Source organism: Ascochyta rabiei, chromosome 14, assembly GCF_004011695.2.
Source record: "Ascochyta rabiei chromosome 14, complete sequence".
In the NCBI taxonomy this organism is placed as follows: domain Eukaryota; kingdom Fungi; phylum Ascomycota; class Dothideomycetes; order Pleosporales; family Didymellaceae; genus Ascochyta; species Ascochyta rabiei.
This window is the reverse complement of record NC_082418.1, coordinates 1,502,108-1,516,071: the sequence shown is the minus strand read 5'-3', so window position 1 is coordinate 1,516,071 and position 13,964 is coordinate 1,502,108. Positions and strand designations below refer to the sequence as shown.

General features: G+C 39.7%; 1 protein-coding gene across 1 annotated transcript, besides 35 other annotated features; it reads left to right on the top strand.

Annotated features, from left to right (window-relative positions):
* Positions 1 to 472: 472 nt before the first annotated feature.
* Positions 473 to 747: a dispersed repeat.
* A 124-nt stretch (positions 748 to 871) lies between these two features.
* EKO05_0008460 (uncharacterized protein) lies at positions 872 to 1,410 on the top strand (the record flags this gene model as incomplete). Its single annotated transcript, XM_038941365.1, has 2 exons — positions 872 to 1,160; positions 1,253 to 1,410. The coding sequence occupies 2 exons, from the start codon at positions 872 to 874 to the stop codon at positions 1,408 to 1,410; spliced, it is 447 nt and encodes a 148-aa protein (XP_038796898.1).
* Positions 906 to 949: a tandem repeat.
* A 1,352-nt stretch (positions 1,411 to 2,762) lies between the features above and the next one.
* Positions 2,763 to 2,799: a tandem repeat.
* Positions 2,800 to 2,855: 56 nt separating this feature from the next.
* Positions 2,856 to 3,340: a dispersed repeat.
* Positions 3,029 to 3,386: a dispersed repeat.
* A 14-nt stretch (positions 3,387 to 3,400) lies between these two features.
* Positions 3,401 to 3,430: a tandem repeat.
* Positions 3,431 to 3,452: 22 nt separating this feature from the next.
* Positions 3,453 to 3,502: a mobile genetic element.
* Positions 3,500 to 3,657: a mobile genetic element.
* Positions 3,622 to 3,660: a tandem repeat.
* Positions 3,646 to 3,731: a dispersed repeat.
* Positions 3,660 to 5,527: a mobile genetic element.
* Positions 4,012 to 4,268: a mobile genetic element.
* Positions 4,024 to 4,268: a mobile genetic element.
* Positions 4,387 to 4,619: a mobile genetic element.
* Positions 4,390 to 4,580: a mobile genetic element.
* Positions 4,624 to 4,727: a mobile genetic element.
* Positions 4,624 to 4,733: a mobile genetic element.
* Positions 5,527 to 5,776: a mobile genetic element.
* A 43-nt stretch (positions 5,777 to 5,819) lies between these two features.
* Positions 5,820 to 5,919: a dispersed repeat.
* A 22-nt stretch (positions 5,920 to 5,941) lies between these two features.
* Positions 5,942 to 6,076: a dispersed repeat.
* Positions 6,077 to 6,200: 124 nt separating this feature from the next.
* Positions 6,201 to 6,350: a dispersed repeat.
* Positions 6,351 to 6,444: 94 nt separating this feature from the next.
* Positions 6,445 to 6,448: a direct repeat.
* Positions 6,449 to 6,659: a long terminal repeat.
* Positions 6,449 to 13,964: part of a mobile genetic element that runs on past the window's edge.
* Positions 6,453 to 12,092: a mobile genetic element.
* Positions 9,017 to 9,249: a mobile genetic element.
* Positions 9,023 to 9,249: a mobile genetic element.
* Positions 9,029 to 9,249: a mobile genetic element.
* Positions 9,029 to 9,252: a mobile genetic element.
* Positions 9,053 to 9,252: a mobile genetic element.
* Positions 12,093 to 12,117: a tandem repeat.
* Positions 12,118 to 12,634: a mobile genetic element.
* Positions 12,638 to 12,891: a mobile genetic element.
* Positions 12,891 to 13,964: part of a mobile genetic element that runs on past the window's edge.
* Positions 13,799 to 13,964: part of a long terminal repeat that runs on past the window's edge.

Below are 13,964 nucleotides of genomic sequence, written 5' to 3'. Positions count from 1 at the left end.
ACTTTCCCCCTTGAGATAGCGTCATCCCTAAAATTTCGATTAGCCGCGGCAGCAGTTTTTGCGATCCGCCCTTCATGCTGCGTTGTACGACGTCGGTCTAAACTTCCTGTGCTAAGGAACTATCCGCACGATCATGTACGCTGCCCTTCTTGCAGTTAAGAACAAGCCTTTTTGGGGTCGGGGTCTAGTAAACAAAGGATTGTGTAGCATGTTGGAACAGTTCCAGCTGTAACTTGCGCAACTTGACTATATGGGGGACAGGGCAAGAAAAACAACAAGTTTGTACGAAAGTCACCCTATACATTTCCCCCTCCTTCGTGTCTATCTTTAGTAGGGAGAAATACGATGTGCACGTCCCGCCACAGGTTATATAATGCCGTTCCTAAAAATAAACACGCCTCCTGCGTTATACCATGTCGACCCTCATGTCATCACTAACGTCGGATACGAGGAATAGTGTTGTCTGGTTATACTATGGTAGCTGGCATAAGTAGTGTAGGTGGGGAAGCACGACAGGGGTGTTCGGCTGTATTTTTCAGGTGAATTGAATTGATTACTCAGTACTTTGTGTACCCACCATGGGCATCTATGACACGTTGATGTAGTTAAAGACAGGTTTACACTGTATTATATACTAAAATAGGGGGGATTCGGTGTAATCTAGTCAGTAGGGCCATTCCGGGTCATTCGGATGACACCCTAGTTATGCCGGACCCACCTACACTACTTATGCCAGCTACCATAGTATATAAGAGGTTACTTCTCTGCTTTCTGATAGACATTACTCAAGCTTTCCGTTGATCAAGCACAGTCGTTACCCCCACACTCCCACACACCAACAAGCCACCCACCTCAACAACAAAAAATCACCATGCGCTTCACCATCGCCACCATCGCTGCCATAGCCGCCTCCGCCAGCGCCACCGTACTCCCGCGCTCCGACCTCGGCGGCTGGAACGTATCCTACGTCCAGAGCGGCGGAGCCGACAGGTCGCACTCTGAGCACGTCTACGGCGTATACGCCAACGCGGAGCTTAAGGACAACATTGCTGTCGACTGTCTCTTGCAGACAGTGAGCGATGGAAAGGTTTTCTCCGGAAACGATCCTACGACCCTGACCTGCACTCCTGCGTCTTTCAGCTACGTGTACAACACCACTGGTACGTAATTCTCATCCCAAATTTCTCTTATGTCGTTGAGCGTGGAGTATGTGGTTGTTGTGCTATCGGTTGCTAACGAGATATGTTATTAGATTCTTCTTTGACCCTTACTCAGACTGTAGAGCTTAGCGGTACTAATGTTACTGTTATGGGTACCTCGCAGCCCTTCACTACTAAGCTCGATCCTATTCGCGGCAAGGGTGGATCCGCTCACAACATCACTTTTCAGGCTACTACTGGTGTTGCGTAAATGTCTTGATTGGAGACTTGTAAAGCTTTGCGGAAGGGGATGTAGAGTATTAGACAGGTTATGTCAGGGCCAATGGTTGGGATACATATCTAAAGGAGAGGAAAGTGGAACGCTAGAATTATCATCTTCATATACAGCACTCTTGATGCAATATAATAAAAACATAAGTAGAGGACCTTTTATTTGTCCATATTGCAGCTCCTCCTATTGTGCCAATTCCGTGTTCGGTGATGGCTTATTAAAGACTTCCTAGGCACAGAATGCAGTAGGTACGCACAGTCGCATCTATCATGTAAAAAAACATAAAGTTGACCAACTTCATATATGATAATAATCCCAAGGTCTAAGAGTCCCACATGAAGCCTGTCTTTATCTCCTGCTCCGACGGGCTTTCCAAGCCAGATCCCCATGTCACTAGTGTCGCTCTGCCACGTATCAAGCTCATGTCAACAGGAAGGATAGTTGTGAACTTGGACCTGCAATTGTGGTGGGAAACTAGAGGTATAACAGTCTCGTAGATTGTGTGAAACTGAGTAAGATGGAGACATACACGCGATGACGGCGAAAACACATATGCGCTCGTCTAAACAATTAATAGGTTTGCACTTTCTCCATGTAGCGAGGAGTCTAAAAAATCTTCTTGAGATGCGCATTTTATGCAAACCTGTACGGCTTTACAGTAGCAACAAAGGAAGGGGTTCGCGGAGATCTATTTTAGAACTGTTTCAAACTGTGATACGGAACCTTGGGGATAAGCTTGCGATCTGGGCGGGTGAGAGAGGTGGCGTTCTCAACCCCTGAACGCGACCGGGAAGTGACCGCAAACGTGATCGCGATGCGTTATCCTTGCCATTTAAGCTACCAGCACCACGAAAGAGACACCCAAGTAACACCACCGCGCAAAGTAGACACTACCGCAGACCACTATCACAGCCAAACCCATCAGCCAACAACTCCGACATCATCCTGATTGAAAGCAGCTAACCCAACTCGCAAACTAGGAGGAGCTAACAAAGACCAGCTTGTCGCTATAACCGAGATTATCCGGTGACATACTAAGACCACCAGGAACCTTGAACGCGAAACCAAGGAGATCAGACAGAACTAGCAAGCCATCATCGACCACAACGTCAAGCTTATCGACGAAGTCGCTGAGCTCAAGACGCGCATTAAAGACCTTGCGGCGGCAGCAGCGTCCTCAGGCGCGCGTTCCTGGGCTGTGGTGGCTGGTGCAAGCGTACCTGCAGGACCAAGCGCCATTCCTAGAACGGCACCAAGCCAGCATCACACTAACAGGGCTAACCTCGCTCCCATCGACGTGCCCAACGTCACAGTCGACATCTCCAGAGCAGATGGCGAAAATGGCGAAAATGGCGAAAATGGCAAAATTCCGGCGGGTACGGTCAGAGCAGCGGTAGAAAAGGAAATGCGCACGGTGGAGAATCAGCTCTACCAGTTTCCCTCAGAATCTCACGGAATATAGACTGTTTAAAAGCGCTTTCTTTGCTCTATATCTTTCTAGTACAGAATTTTTTAATAGCTGCTTTACTGTAAAAGTTACAGGTAGGGGTAGAGGTAGGGAAGAGGTAGGCCTAAGTAGGGCCCGTATGTGTCGGCGTGTAACTCTTTAACTAAAGCAGTTATTGCAAAACTTTGTACTGAAGAGATGTAGAGGAAAGGGAGCGCTTTCAGACGGTTTATATACCGTGAGATTTCGCGCAAACCTAGTAGAGCTAGAGTAGTTGTTACGTAGGCCTACATTGTAACGACCTAGGATTTACACAACAACTGCTGTAACTCTACCAGTTTTGCTCGGAATCTCACAGTATATGGACCGTTTGAAGGCGCTCCTTTTGCCCTACATTTCTGCAGTACAAAGTTTTGCGATAACTGCTTTAGTTAAAGAGTTGGACGCTGACACCTACCCTACCCAACCCCTACCCCTACCCCATGTGAACCCTACCCTACCCCTACCCTCTTGGCATGGAATTAGCGTGGGTAGGGGTAGGGTAGGGTAGGGGTACATCACTTTTGCCACCGTAGCTAAGTGTAATCTAGGCCCTATTAGCGTAAACTGGCCTAGTACGTTTGTGTTAAATGAAAGGTATTAGAGAAATGGGTTAGGTAATATACCTGCCAAGAAACCGTGCAGGGGCCCCCACTAGAACCTATATTAGACTAAAATCACCCTTATATAGAACAAGAACATACATTAATACATTATTATTAACCTACTATAATTATTATTATAACGTACCCTACGGGCGAGCCGCTTAACAGGCGAGCCGCTCACTTTTGCCAAGCCCCCACCAAACTTCTCCTCCTACACCAATGTCTTCTTAACAACACCATTTAGACGCGTTAAAGGAAGCTCAGATACAGCTTGCGCTCCAGGCTCTTAAACAAGACACAAATCTCTCTTAGCGACGCGCTGCAGCTATCTACAGGGTCCCTTAAAAGACACTAAGCAACTAACACACAGGACAACCTTCACGCACAGATTCTATAGCTAACTTACAGAAGCTAGACAACAATAAGGAGGAGGTAATTATTAAGCATGTTCTTAAGCTAGATGCGTAAGGATTTTCCCCTTAGCTCTTAGATGTAGCTACTATGGCCAATTCTTTGCGCGCTAAGCGCAATCTAGGCCCTATTAGCGTAAACTGGCCTAGTACGTTTGTTAAGCAACACCTAGAGCTTAAAGTTAAGTTTAATCGCAAGTACAACTATAAGAGAGCCCTCTGTAAGGATTCTGAGGTTCTACAGGGCTGGTTTAGCCTAGTAGCTAATATCAAAGCTAAGTATAGCATCCAGGATGAAGACATGTACAACTTTAACAAGACAGGCTTCATAATAGGCTAGATCTCCCTAGGAGCAGTTGTTACAGCTTCAGAACGACGGGGTCGGCTAAAGGCTATCTAGCCAGGCAACTAAGAGTGGGCTACGGCTATAGTAAGCATTAATGCTAAAGGATAGGCCATTCCGGCCTTCCTTATCTTCAAAGCCTACCACTACCTCTCTGCCTGGTACAAAGAAGAGGATCTGCCTTACGACTGGGTTATTGGAGTCTCTGATAACGGCTGGACTACTAACAAGCTTGGTCTTAACTGGTTGAAGCACTTTAACAGGCATATAAAGGAGCGTACTATTAGCACCTACTATTTGCTTATTATTAATATTTATAAGAGCTACAACTCTCTTAAATTCCAGTAATACTGCAAGGATAATAAGATTATTACTCTCTGTTTGCCTCCTTACTTATTACACCTTACACAGCCCCTTAATGTAGGTTGTTTTACTGCTTTAAAGAAGGCGTATAGGCGCTAAGCTAAAATACTTATATATAACTAGATTAACTATATTATAAAGATAGAGTTCCTGCCATGCTTTATACGCGCCTATAATGCTGCAATTACTTCTAAGAACATCTAGGGAGGGTTCTAAGGTGCTAGATTAGTCCTATTTAACCTAGACTGGGTTATAATAGCCCTTAATATAAAGTTGCGCACTCTATCACTACTACTACCTGTTAACAACGAGCTCTAGTAGTCGTAAACCCTAAGCAACACCCTTAAACTTAGGTCGCAATTAACGCTTGTAAAGACAAGGATTTAGAGGTATATAGATAGTTTGCCTACCTCTATAGTTAAGGCGTTTAAGAAGGTAGCAAAAGGGGCAGCAATAATTGCGCATAAGCTAGTGTTGGCGCAACAGGAGATTACTTAGCTTTAAGCTGCTAATAAGGCAGCTACACAACAAAAATTACACAAAAGAAAGCAAGTTTAGGCAGAAGGGACCCTAACAGTTAAGGATAGCCTGCGATTAACAACTCTAAAGGAGTTTAGGGCGCGTAGTGATAGGAAGAAGGCAAAGAAGCAGGTGCGCGCTGAAGGAGGTGAGCCCTCCTAAAGACGCTGTGGACAGTGCAATCAGACAGGACACAACGCGCGAACGTGTTAGAAAGAGGTAGAAGTAGTTTCTAAATAGTATTACAGGCCATACTGCACTTTGCAGCACCAAACTAGGTTGTTTTGGGCCATAATAGGGTGGAGTTTGGTGGGGGCTTGGCAAAAGTGAGCGGCTCGCCTGTTGAGCGGCTCGCCCGTAGGGTACGTTATCTAACAATTAAGAGTCTTACTGCTGCTATAATAAGCGCCAACTATAAGTAAAATAACAACAAACCAGAACTAGAGGGACGCGACGGTTACTCTTACTAACTTAAGCAACTAGGTCTCCTAGTACTGCTAACTTAAGAATAAGTGCTAATTATAATATATATAGCTGCTAGTAGATCCTAAAGGAGTATAACTCTAACGCATACAACTAAAGGCACTACTACCTCTAGGAATTATATAATATAAACTAGTAATAAGTACGCTAGCAAAAGGGTAGGAGGTACTCTAGGGTTAGGTAGGGGTTAGGTACAGTCTACACAGACGTTAGGTAGGGGTAGGGTAGGGGTAGGGTCTATATAGGGTAGGGGTAGGGTAGGGTCTACATAGATGTTAGGTAGGGGTAGGGTAGAGGTACCTCTAGCGTGGGGTAGGGGTAGGGTACAGTCTGCACGGACTAGGGGTAGAGGTAGGGGTTAGGTAGGGTAGGGTTAGGTAGGGTAGGGTTAGGTAGAGGTTAGGTAGAGGTTAGGTAGAGGTTAGGTAGGGGTAGGGTAGAGTAGGTTAAAGTTACCTAATTTTCTATAATACTACAGACAACATACTTAATAGTATGCTACTTAGAAATGCTGTATACGCAAAGCACTTAATTTTAAAAGATTTAAATAGAGGACAGAATTCTGGGATTTTCTCTATTTATAACAGCTATTTATTACAGAACTATGTATCCTAATACTGTAGTAGCCTTACTCTCTTTTGCAGCCGCCGTTCTCGCCGAGATAGAGGTAATAGACTAGTTTCTTTAGTACTACTACTGTGTTGCTCTTCTTCTATAATCTCTGTTTCTAGACTAGGACAAGCTAGTAGCTTAAAGAGATTATCTAGCTTATCTAAAGCTGCCTTCTCCCCTTCTTGTATCTGTGCTAAAGTAAGAGTGTTAGGCGCTGGGCCTAGAGGTACCTCTGCCTGCCTTAGCGAGCTACTATAGGGTTAGTTAGCCTAGACTATATAAAGGTGTTAGAGGTTATTGCTAATACTCTAGTAATTAGTCTTGTTACTACATACTACGTACCTTAATACACCTACTATCCTCTTTAACCCTATCCTTCCTTGTAGTTGCTTTGTATAATTCTTATATTCTAATTACTCTTATATTATAATTAAAGATAGACCTAAGCTACTATAAGTCTTAAACTAAATTATCTAGGCTTATTGTCCTTAGAGAGGGACTAAGACAACCTACCTGTAGGAGAGCTGGTAGAGCGTAAGGTAACACCTCCCTCTGCAGATAAGGAGATACCTTAACAGACACTAAGTGTCTATAGTGCCTTAAGAGGATCTGTAGGTCCTCTAGGCAGTACACCTTACTCTAGAATTTGCATCTATAGGGCAGCTTTAGCTAAAGAAGGCTAGAATAGCCTAGAAGTAGGTAATTAATAACAGGAGTTAGAAAACTTGCGTAAATAGTTGTAAGAGACAAAAGACTGTAAGGAACTTTCTTCTCTTTGCAAACCTTAACGCAAATACAACAAAGGAGATCTAGCAATAATCCTATCCTTCTAAAAAGTACTAGAAGGGGTAGAGAAACTACAATCTTCTCTATCTGTAAACCTTTTATAACCTAAACTCCTATAGAAGTACGTAAAGCGCAACTATGCTAAATATAACTGTTAGGAGAAAGATTATAAGGGATACTTCCTCTAATCTCTAGTTAATTTCCTTATAGAGGAACAAAAGATTAACTTTAGTATAAGGTACCTCTTAGAGAACCTAAAGATGTTATAGTAGGCCTACTACACAACTAACTACTGTAATTAGCTAATCTAGGAACTAACGTAGCAAGAGCTAAAAAGAATTATGCTAGATGCCCTAGGAATGCTAGCTAAACGCACGTAAGTGGCGTATAAATCCTTAAAGTAATATAAGTAGTAGAAATCTTAGTCCCTTATAGATCTGCTAGACTTTATGCGTCTACTATAGGAGGAACTAGGCAACTTACATACGCTAGAGCTTTAAGTTCTAGAATATGTTACTGTACTGCTCCCTAGCATATAAAAGGACTTATTCCTTATTCCCTATAATTAAAGGGACATAATCCTAGAGGTAGAGGAATAAGCTAATATTATTAACTAGAGACTAGGTTAGTATAGCTAACAGCTACCTAAGAAGACTCTAGCTAAGGGTAAGACAACTAATAAAGGACTACAGAAGCGCCAATTTAGTAACTCTAGGTTAGAGGGGAATACAAAAACCCTAAAAAAGTTATTTAAGTCTAAGAAGTTCTGTAAGGAGCTAGTAAAGGGCAAAAAAGGCTAAGATAGGCTACACAAGACCTAAAATGCGTGCCTTAAGTGCAGAGAAACCAGTTACTACTGCCCTAACTACGTAAAGCTAAAGTTAAATTAGAAAGACCCTGCCCTATATAAGTTAGGAAAAGTCAAGGGGCCTAAGACCTAATCTCCTCTCTTATAGCCTATATTAAATTGTCTAAGAAGAAGAAAGAGAATATCTCTCTTTATAAGGTAGTGTACTTAGAATATATATGCCTACTTACAGTTAAAGTATCTATTAGCAACACAGAGAATATAGAAGCCCTAATAGATAGAGTGTTACAACTAAACTTAATTTTAGTTCTCCTAGTAAAGGAGCAGGATCTAGAGGTTACACTATTAAATAAAATAGTAGCTAAAGGTGTAGGCGAAGCAGAATTGCCTATCTACAGAGTAACTACAGCAGAAGTGTCTATTGTTAACTCCTGTGGAAGACAGAAGGTCTAATAGATACCTTTTGTAGTTATAGACCTATAAAGGTACAAGATATACCTTAGATTACCCTTGATTAACTAGACAAACCCTAAGCTAAGATATTTAAACTAGCGTATGCTTTTCTAAGGGAAGAAGTATAGGGACTCTCCTAAACTAGAAAAAATAGTGTTAGAAGATACTAAAGAGTTTAAACGCACTATAAGAAGTTCCTTAGTAGACATTTATATATGTATAGTAAACTTAGTAGGTATATATAACCTAATATCTGCTAAAAAGAGCCTAATCCTAGAAGTGTATTGCGAATATATGTACTTAGGATTAGAGGATAATACTTAGGTCCTACTAGAGCATAGAGAGCATAACCTAGCAATTAATATTGTAGAAGGAGCTACTTCCCCCTACTAACCGTTATACGGGCTGTCTACAACAGAATTAGAGATACTTAGGAAGTATCTGGTAGAATATCTACAACGTGGCTAGATATAACACTTAAGGTTACTAGCAGGGGCGCCTATTCTCTTTTTAAAGAAGAAAGATAGCAACCTATAACTGTGTGTAGACTATAGAGGTCTAAACAAGATAACAGTTAAAAACTGCTATCTATTGCTACTAATTACAGAGTTACTAGAACAACTAGCGTAAGCTAAGTTCTATACTAAACTAGATGTACGTAAGGCGTATTACTATATATAAATTAAGAAAGGGGATAAGTAGAAGACTGCTTTTTAAACTAGGTTTAGACATTTTAAGTATACAGTAATGCTGTTTAGACTTATAAATGCTCCTCCCTACTTTCAGACCTATATAAACAAGGTACTAATAGAATTACTTAATATAACTTATATTGTATATTTAGACGATATATTAGTATACTCTAAGACAGAGGAAGACCACGTTAGACACGTTAAGGAGGTCTTAGAGAGGCTTTACAAAGCAAACCTCTATATGCGCTTAGATAAGTGTAAATAGTACTGTTAATATACAGAGTACCTTAGGTATATAGTCTTACCTAAAGGGGTAAGTATTAACCTAGACAGGGTTAAAATAATCTAAGAATAGATAATCCTGCGCATAGTTTGTAATATCTAATTATTTATAGGCTTTATAAACTACTATTAGAGGTTTATTATAGGGTTTTCTAAATTAGCCTTGCCATTAACCTAATTAACCTAGAAAGGGCTAAATTTGGCTAAATCTAGTTAAGTAATAAGGAAGGAGGAGAGTTAGCCTCTTAAGCTAAGCAAAGAATCCCTATAAGCTTTCCAGAATATAAAGGACTTATTTATTAACGTACCTATCTTAGTTTATTTTGTACCTAGGAGACAGACTAGGATAGAAGTAGATGCCTCTAGAGGCGCTATCTTAGGAATCCTTAGTTAACTAGTCCCTAGGGAGGGGAAGCTGGCATAATAGAGGCCTGTAGACTTCTATTTAAAGAAGTTAATCTAAGTAGAGTACAACTATAATACTTATAACTAGGAACTTCTTATAATTGTCTAGAGCCTACAGCATTAGCAAAGATACCTAGACAGTACCTTCTTTAAGATACTAACAGATTACTAAAACCTAAAATAGTTTATAGAGACAAAGGTTCTTAGCTATTAGCAAGTAAGGGCATACTTAGTGTTATCTAAGTTTAACTTTATAATTACTTATTACCTAGGGTCTACAAACCCTGCAGATAGACCCTTACAGTGTCCTAATTACATAAGAGAGGTGTAAGACCCCTTATAAAAGTATAATAAGGCTTTTATATAACTGCTTTAGGAGATCCTAACTAGGAGGAACCCTAATACTCCCCTAGTAGCGGCTATAACCCTCTGTTTGTCTGTAAAAGAAAGAAAGAAAATAAGGGATCTTAAAAGAGAAGGGTTAAGAGAGAACAGTTACACAGAGCTAATAACGGACTTAGACAACACAGACAAACTCTCTAGTACTAAAAAAGAGTTAAGCAACGTTAAAATAGGACAAAATAACCTAGAAAAAGATAATATAGCTAAGGAGAAGCGTATCGTACTTATAAGGCTAAAAGATAAAGTATAAGTAATTAAAGAACGTTACAATAACCTAATATTAGGACACTTTAGAACACAAAGGACCTTAGAGAAGATTTAGCGCAGATACACCTAGAAGGGCATTACTTAGGATATATCTAACTACTGCCATAACTGCTTAGTATGTAGGAGATTAACTACTACCTAACATAAACTGTACAGGTTATTATAACCTTTACTAGTGCTAAGCTAACTATAGAAGGACGTAATAATAGATTCTATTACAGAACTACCCTCTAGTAAGGTGGCTAGGTTAGTGTACGACTTAATACTAGTAGTAGTGTGCAAATTAACTAAAATGTCACATTACATACCAGCTAGGGATAATTAGGATAGAAAAGACCTAGTACACACCTAGATTAGAGAAATTATCTACTTACACAGCGCGCTAGTACAAATTATCTTAGATTAGGGGCTGCTAATAAACTTAAAGACGTAGGAAACCTTTAACTATTATTTAAACTTAAGACAAGTCTTAAGGTTAGCCTATTATCCCTAGACAGATAGCTAAACAGAAAGGTAAAATTAGACTCTTAAATAGTACTTACATTGCTACTCTACTCTAGAATAAGACAATTAGGCCCTATAGATTTTAATTGCGGAATTTACGTATAATAATAGCATTTACGCATCTATAAAGGTAACACCTTTCTAAGCCTATTACAGTATAGATCTAAGAGGCATAGATTAGCCTACTTTAGCATTAAAAGGTAGAGATTCTCCCCTTGCAAAGGAATTAGCTGCTAGAGTTATTGCCTTACAGGCTACCTGCAAAGTAAATATAGAAAAGTTAAATAAGTATTAAAAGAAACACTTAGATAAGCAACAACTACTGGCACCCTTTAAAGTAGGCAACAAAGTACTAGTCTCTAGTAAGAACATTAGGACAGTACGCCTAAAAAAGAAGCTAGACTAGAAATACCTAGGACCTAGGACTATTATAGCCTAGATTAGCCCTAGTGTATACAGAGTAGACCTGCTAGGAATAAAAGGGATCTATCTAGTATTCTATGCGTTACTGCTAGACCTATACACACTAAGAAGTTAACTCCTAATTATATAGGAATAAATATAAGAACCTATAGTTAAAAGAGAAGAGAAGGTATAGAATTTAGAAAAAGTCCTTAACAGAAGGTAACTAGACAACAGACAGTAGGAATACCTTATTAAGTAGGACAGATTCCCTAACTTAGAAAACTTCTAGGAAATTAGCACAAATCTTTCTAAAGAAGCGCTAAAACAATACTAGAGAAGAATAAAGTAACTACTTAGACCGCGTAATAAGACGTTAAGGTTAAAGTCTAAAAAAGGGGGGGACAAAAAGGCTAAATACCTTTACTTAATTATAATTTTTCCCTACAGGAGTTTTTTAATTAATATGTATTTAATAGTTTACGCTAAGGGAAAACATAACCCTGCCTTACCCTAAGAAATACAGACTAGCTAAAGCAGATATCTTTTAGCCTATTAAAGCTATTTCTAATATAAAGAGATAAAGAAAGTTATATACTATATTATACAGTTACAATTATAAGCAAATATAGGAGAATCAGTATAGAAGAACACCTTCCTAGTATTATTTAGACTATCTAAGAGTGTAATACACCTAATTGCTATATTAGCCTAAAACTATCTACTAACTACAAACTTAGGTATTATTAATCTAAACCTTCTATTATAGGAAATATCTACTAACTATAACTACTTCTACAGGTATAAGTAGTAGCCTTGCAACCACTATAAGGCTTCTTAGCAGCAGCAGCAGCAGCAGCAGCATTAGCGGCAGCCTGTTTGGCAGCTTCCTGCTCCTCCCGCTCCTCTTAGAGTTAACTAAGTGTCTTTCTAGTGCCTGTAATCTATTACTTCAACTATAAGAGAAGTTAGATATTATTAAAATAGGTTAAAACGTGCTATAATACCTACTTACAGGGGGTAATAGGCGCATCTAGATCAGACTCGCCACTGCTCTCCTCTAACGTCTTCTTTCGCTTTATCTTAGCCTTAACAGCGCTAGCCTTAGACTAATCTTACTTCTTAACGTAGATGCTAGATAAGGTTAACTTACGTGTATAAGTGTTGCTATTATAGAGTGTAAGTAGCTCTTCCTGCAGCAAATAGTTCCTATAAAGGTTAGATTATACTATAATAAGCCTAAATAAGACAGAACATACTCTTAAATTATACCTAGTAACAAGCTAGCCTAGTTAATAATAGACTTGCCTATTGCAGTCTTCTTATTAATAGATATAGGCGTAGTAGTAGCAGGTGTTACAGGGGTAGTCTTAACGCTAGCAGTGTTCCAGTATAAGTATCGAAGCATCTCGTTAGCAGGCACATTAGGAAGGATACTTATCATCATCATTGTTAAGGGTTAAAGAGACGAGTGATACGGTAGTTGAATTCCATAAGTAAGCGTTACCAGTTGTTGTCGTAGGTGTCCTGCCTTAACAGTTCCTGTTAAGGTCTCTTATACCCCTCTGCCGGCCAGATTACGTACACTAGCTAAGCATCCTAGTTCTTACTAAGGAAGTCACCGTGTGCACCGGCACAGCAGCATTAACAATAGCAGCACAAGCAGTAGTAACTAGGTAGCAACTAGAGTAAAGGCGCGCTATGTTGCTAGAAAGCCTTAAATAGCTGTTAGCATACTTATTAGGGCCCTAAACGTGTTAAAAGATGCTAAAATAAGCTAAAAGGAGACAAAACACATACTAATAGGTAATTCTTATTGCTATTATAACACTCTCTGTAGTAGTAGGCCTGTGCTTCCCTATAGCACAGGCTACCCTACAAAGCTAGGTTAGCAGAGAAACAATAGTCCCTATAGATATTACTATTAGCAATATAGTAGAGACAGAGCATACAGCACCACTTAGCAGTCCTACTATTCTTAGCAATATTAATCTTGTAGTAAGCAGGTATTAACATAACAGCTATAGCAAATAGTAGTTAGTAACAGTTAGTAATAGTTAGTAGTAGGCAGTAGCGGTTAGAAATAGTCTAAAAAGGTTACTAGGGCGTGTTATGTGGTGCTATCTGCTAAAACGTATTAGAACGAGCTAGAAAGACCTAGAAAATCCCTTAGCTATCCTTACAAAAGTGCTAGACAGAATAGGTTAGTACTTACTAAAATAAAGTAGGATATAGTAGTAACTAATAAAACTAGAGGTATAGATAGCTTTTATGCTGCTAGCTACCTACTTAGAGCTTTAGCCTGCGCAGACGGCTGCCTAGACCCTAGAGGTAAAGTAAGAGGTAAGAGAGGATTTCTATTTAACTTTTACTAGGTAAAGGCAGAATTAGTATTAAGCCCTATCTAGCCTTACAGGGCGTCTAAAACGCCTAAAACTAGTTAGAATTAGCTATAACAGGACAGACAGAGTAAACACGTCTAAAACTAGGCTAAAATAATACAGTATTACTAATTATACCATTATTTAAGCTAAACAATCTAGAGAAGGGAGGCATTGTTAGGCGCTGGGCCTAGAGGTACCTCTACTAGTCTTGGCAAGCTACTATAGGGCTAGTCAGCCCAGACTATATAAAGGTGTTAGAGGTTATTACTAATACTCTAGTAATTAGTCTTGTTACTACATACTACGTACCTTAATACACCTGCTATC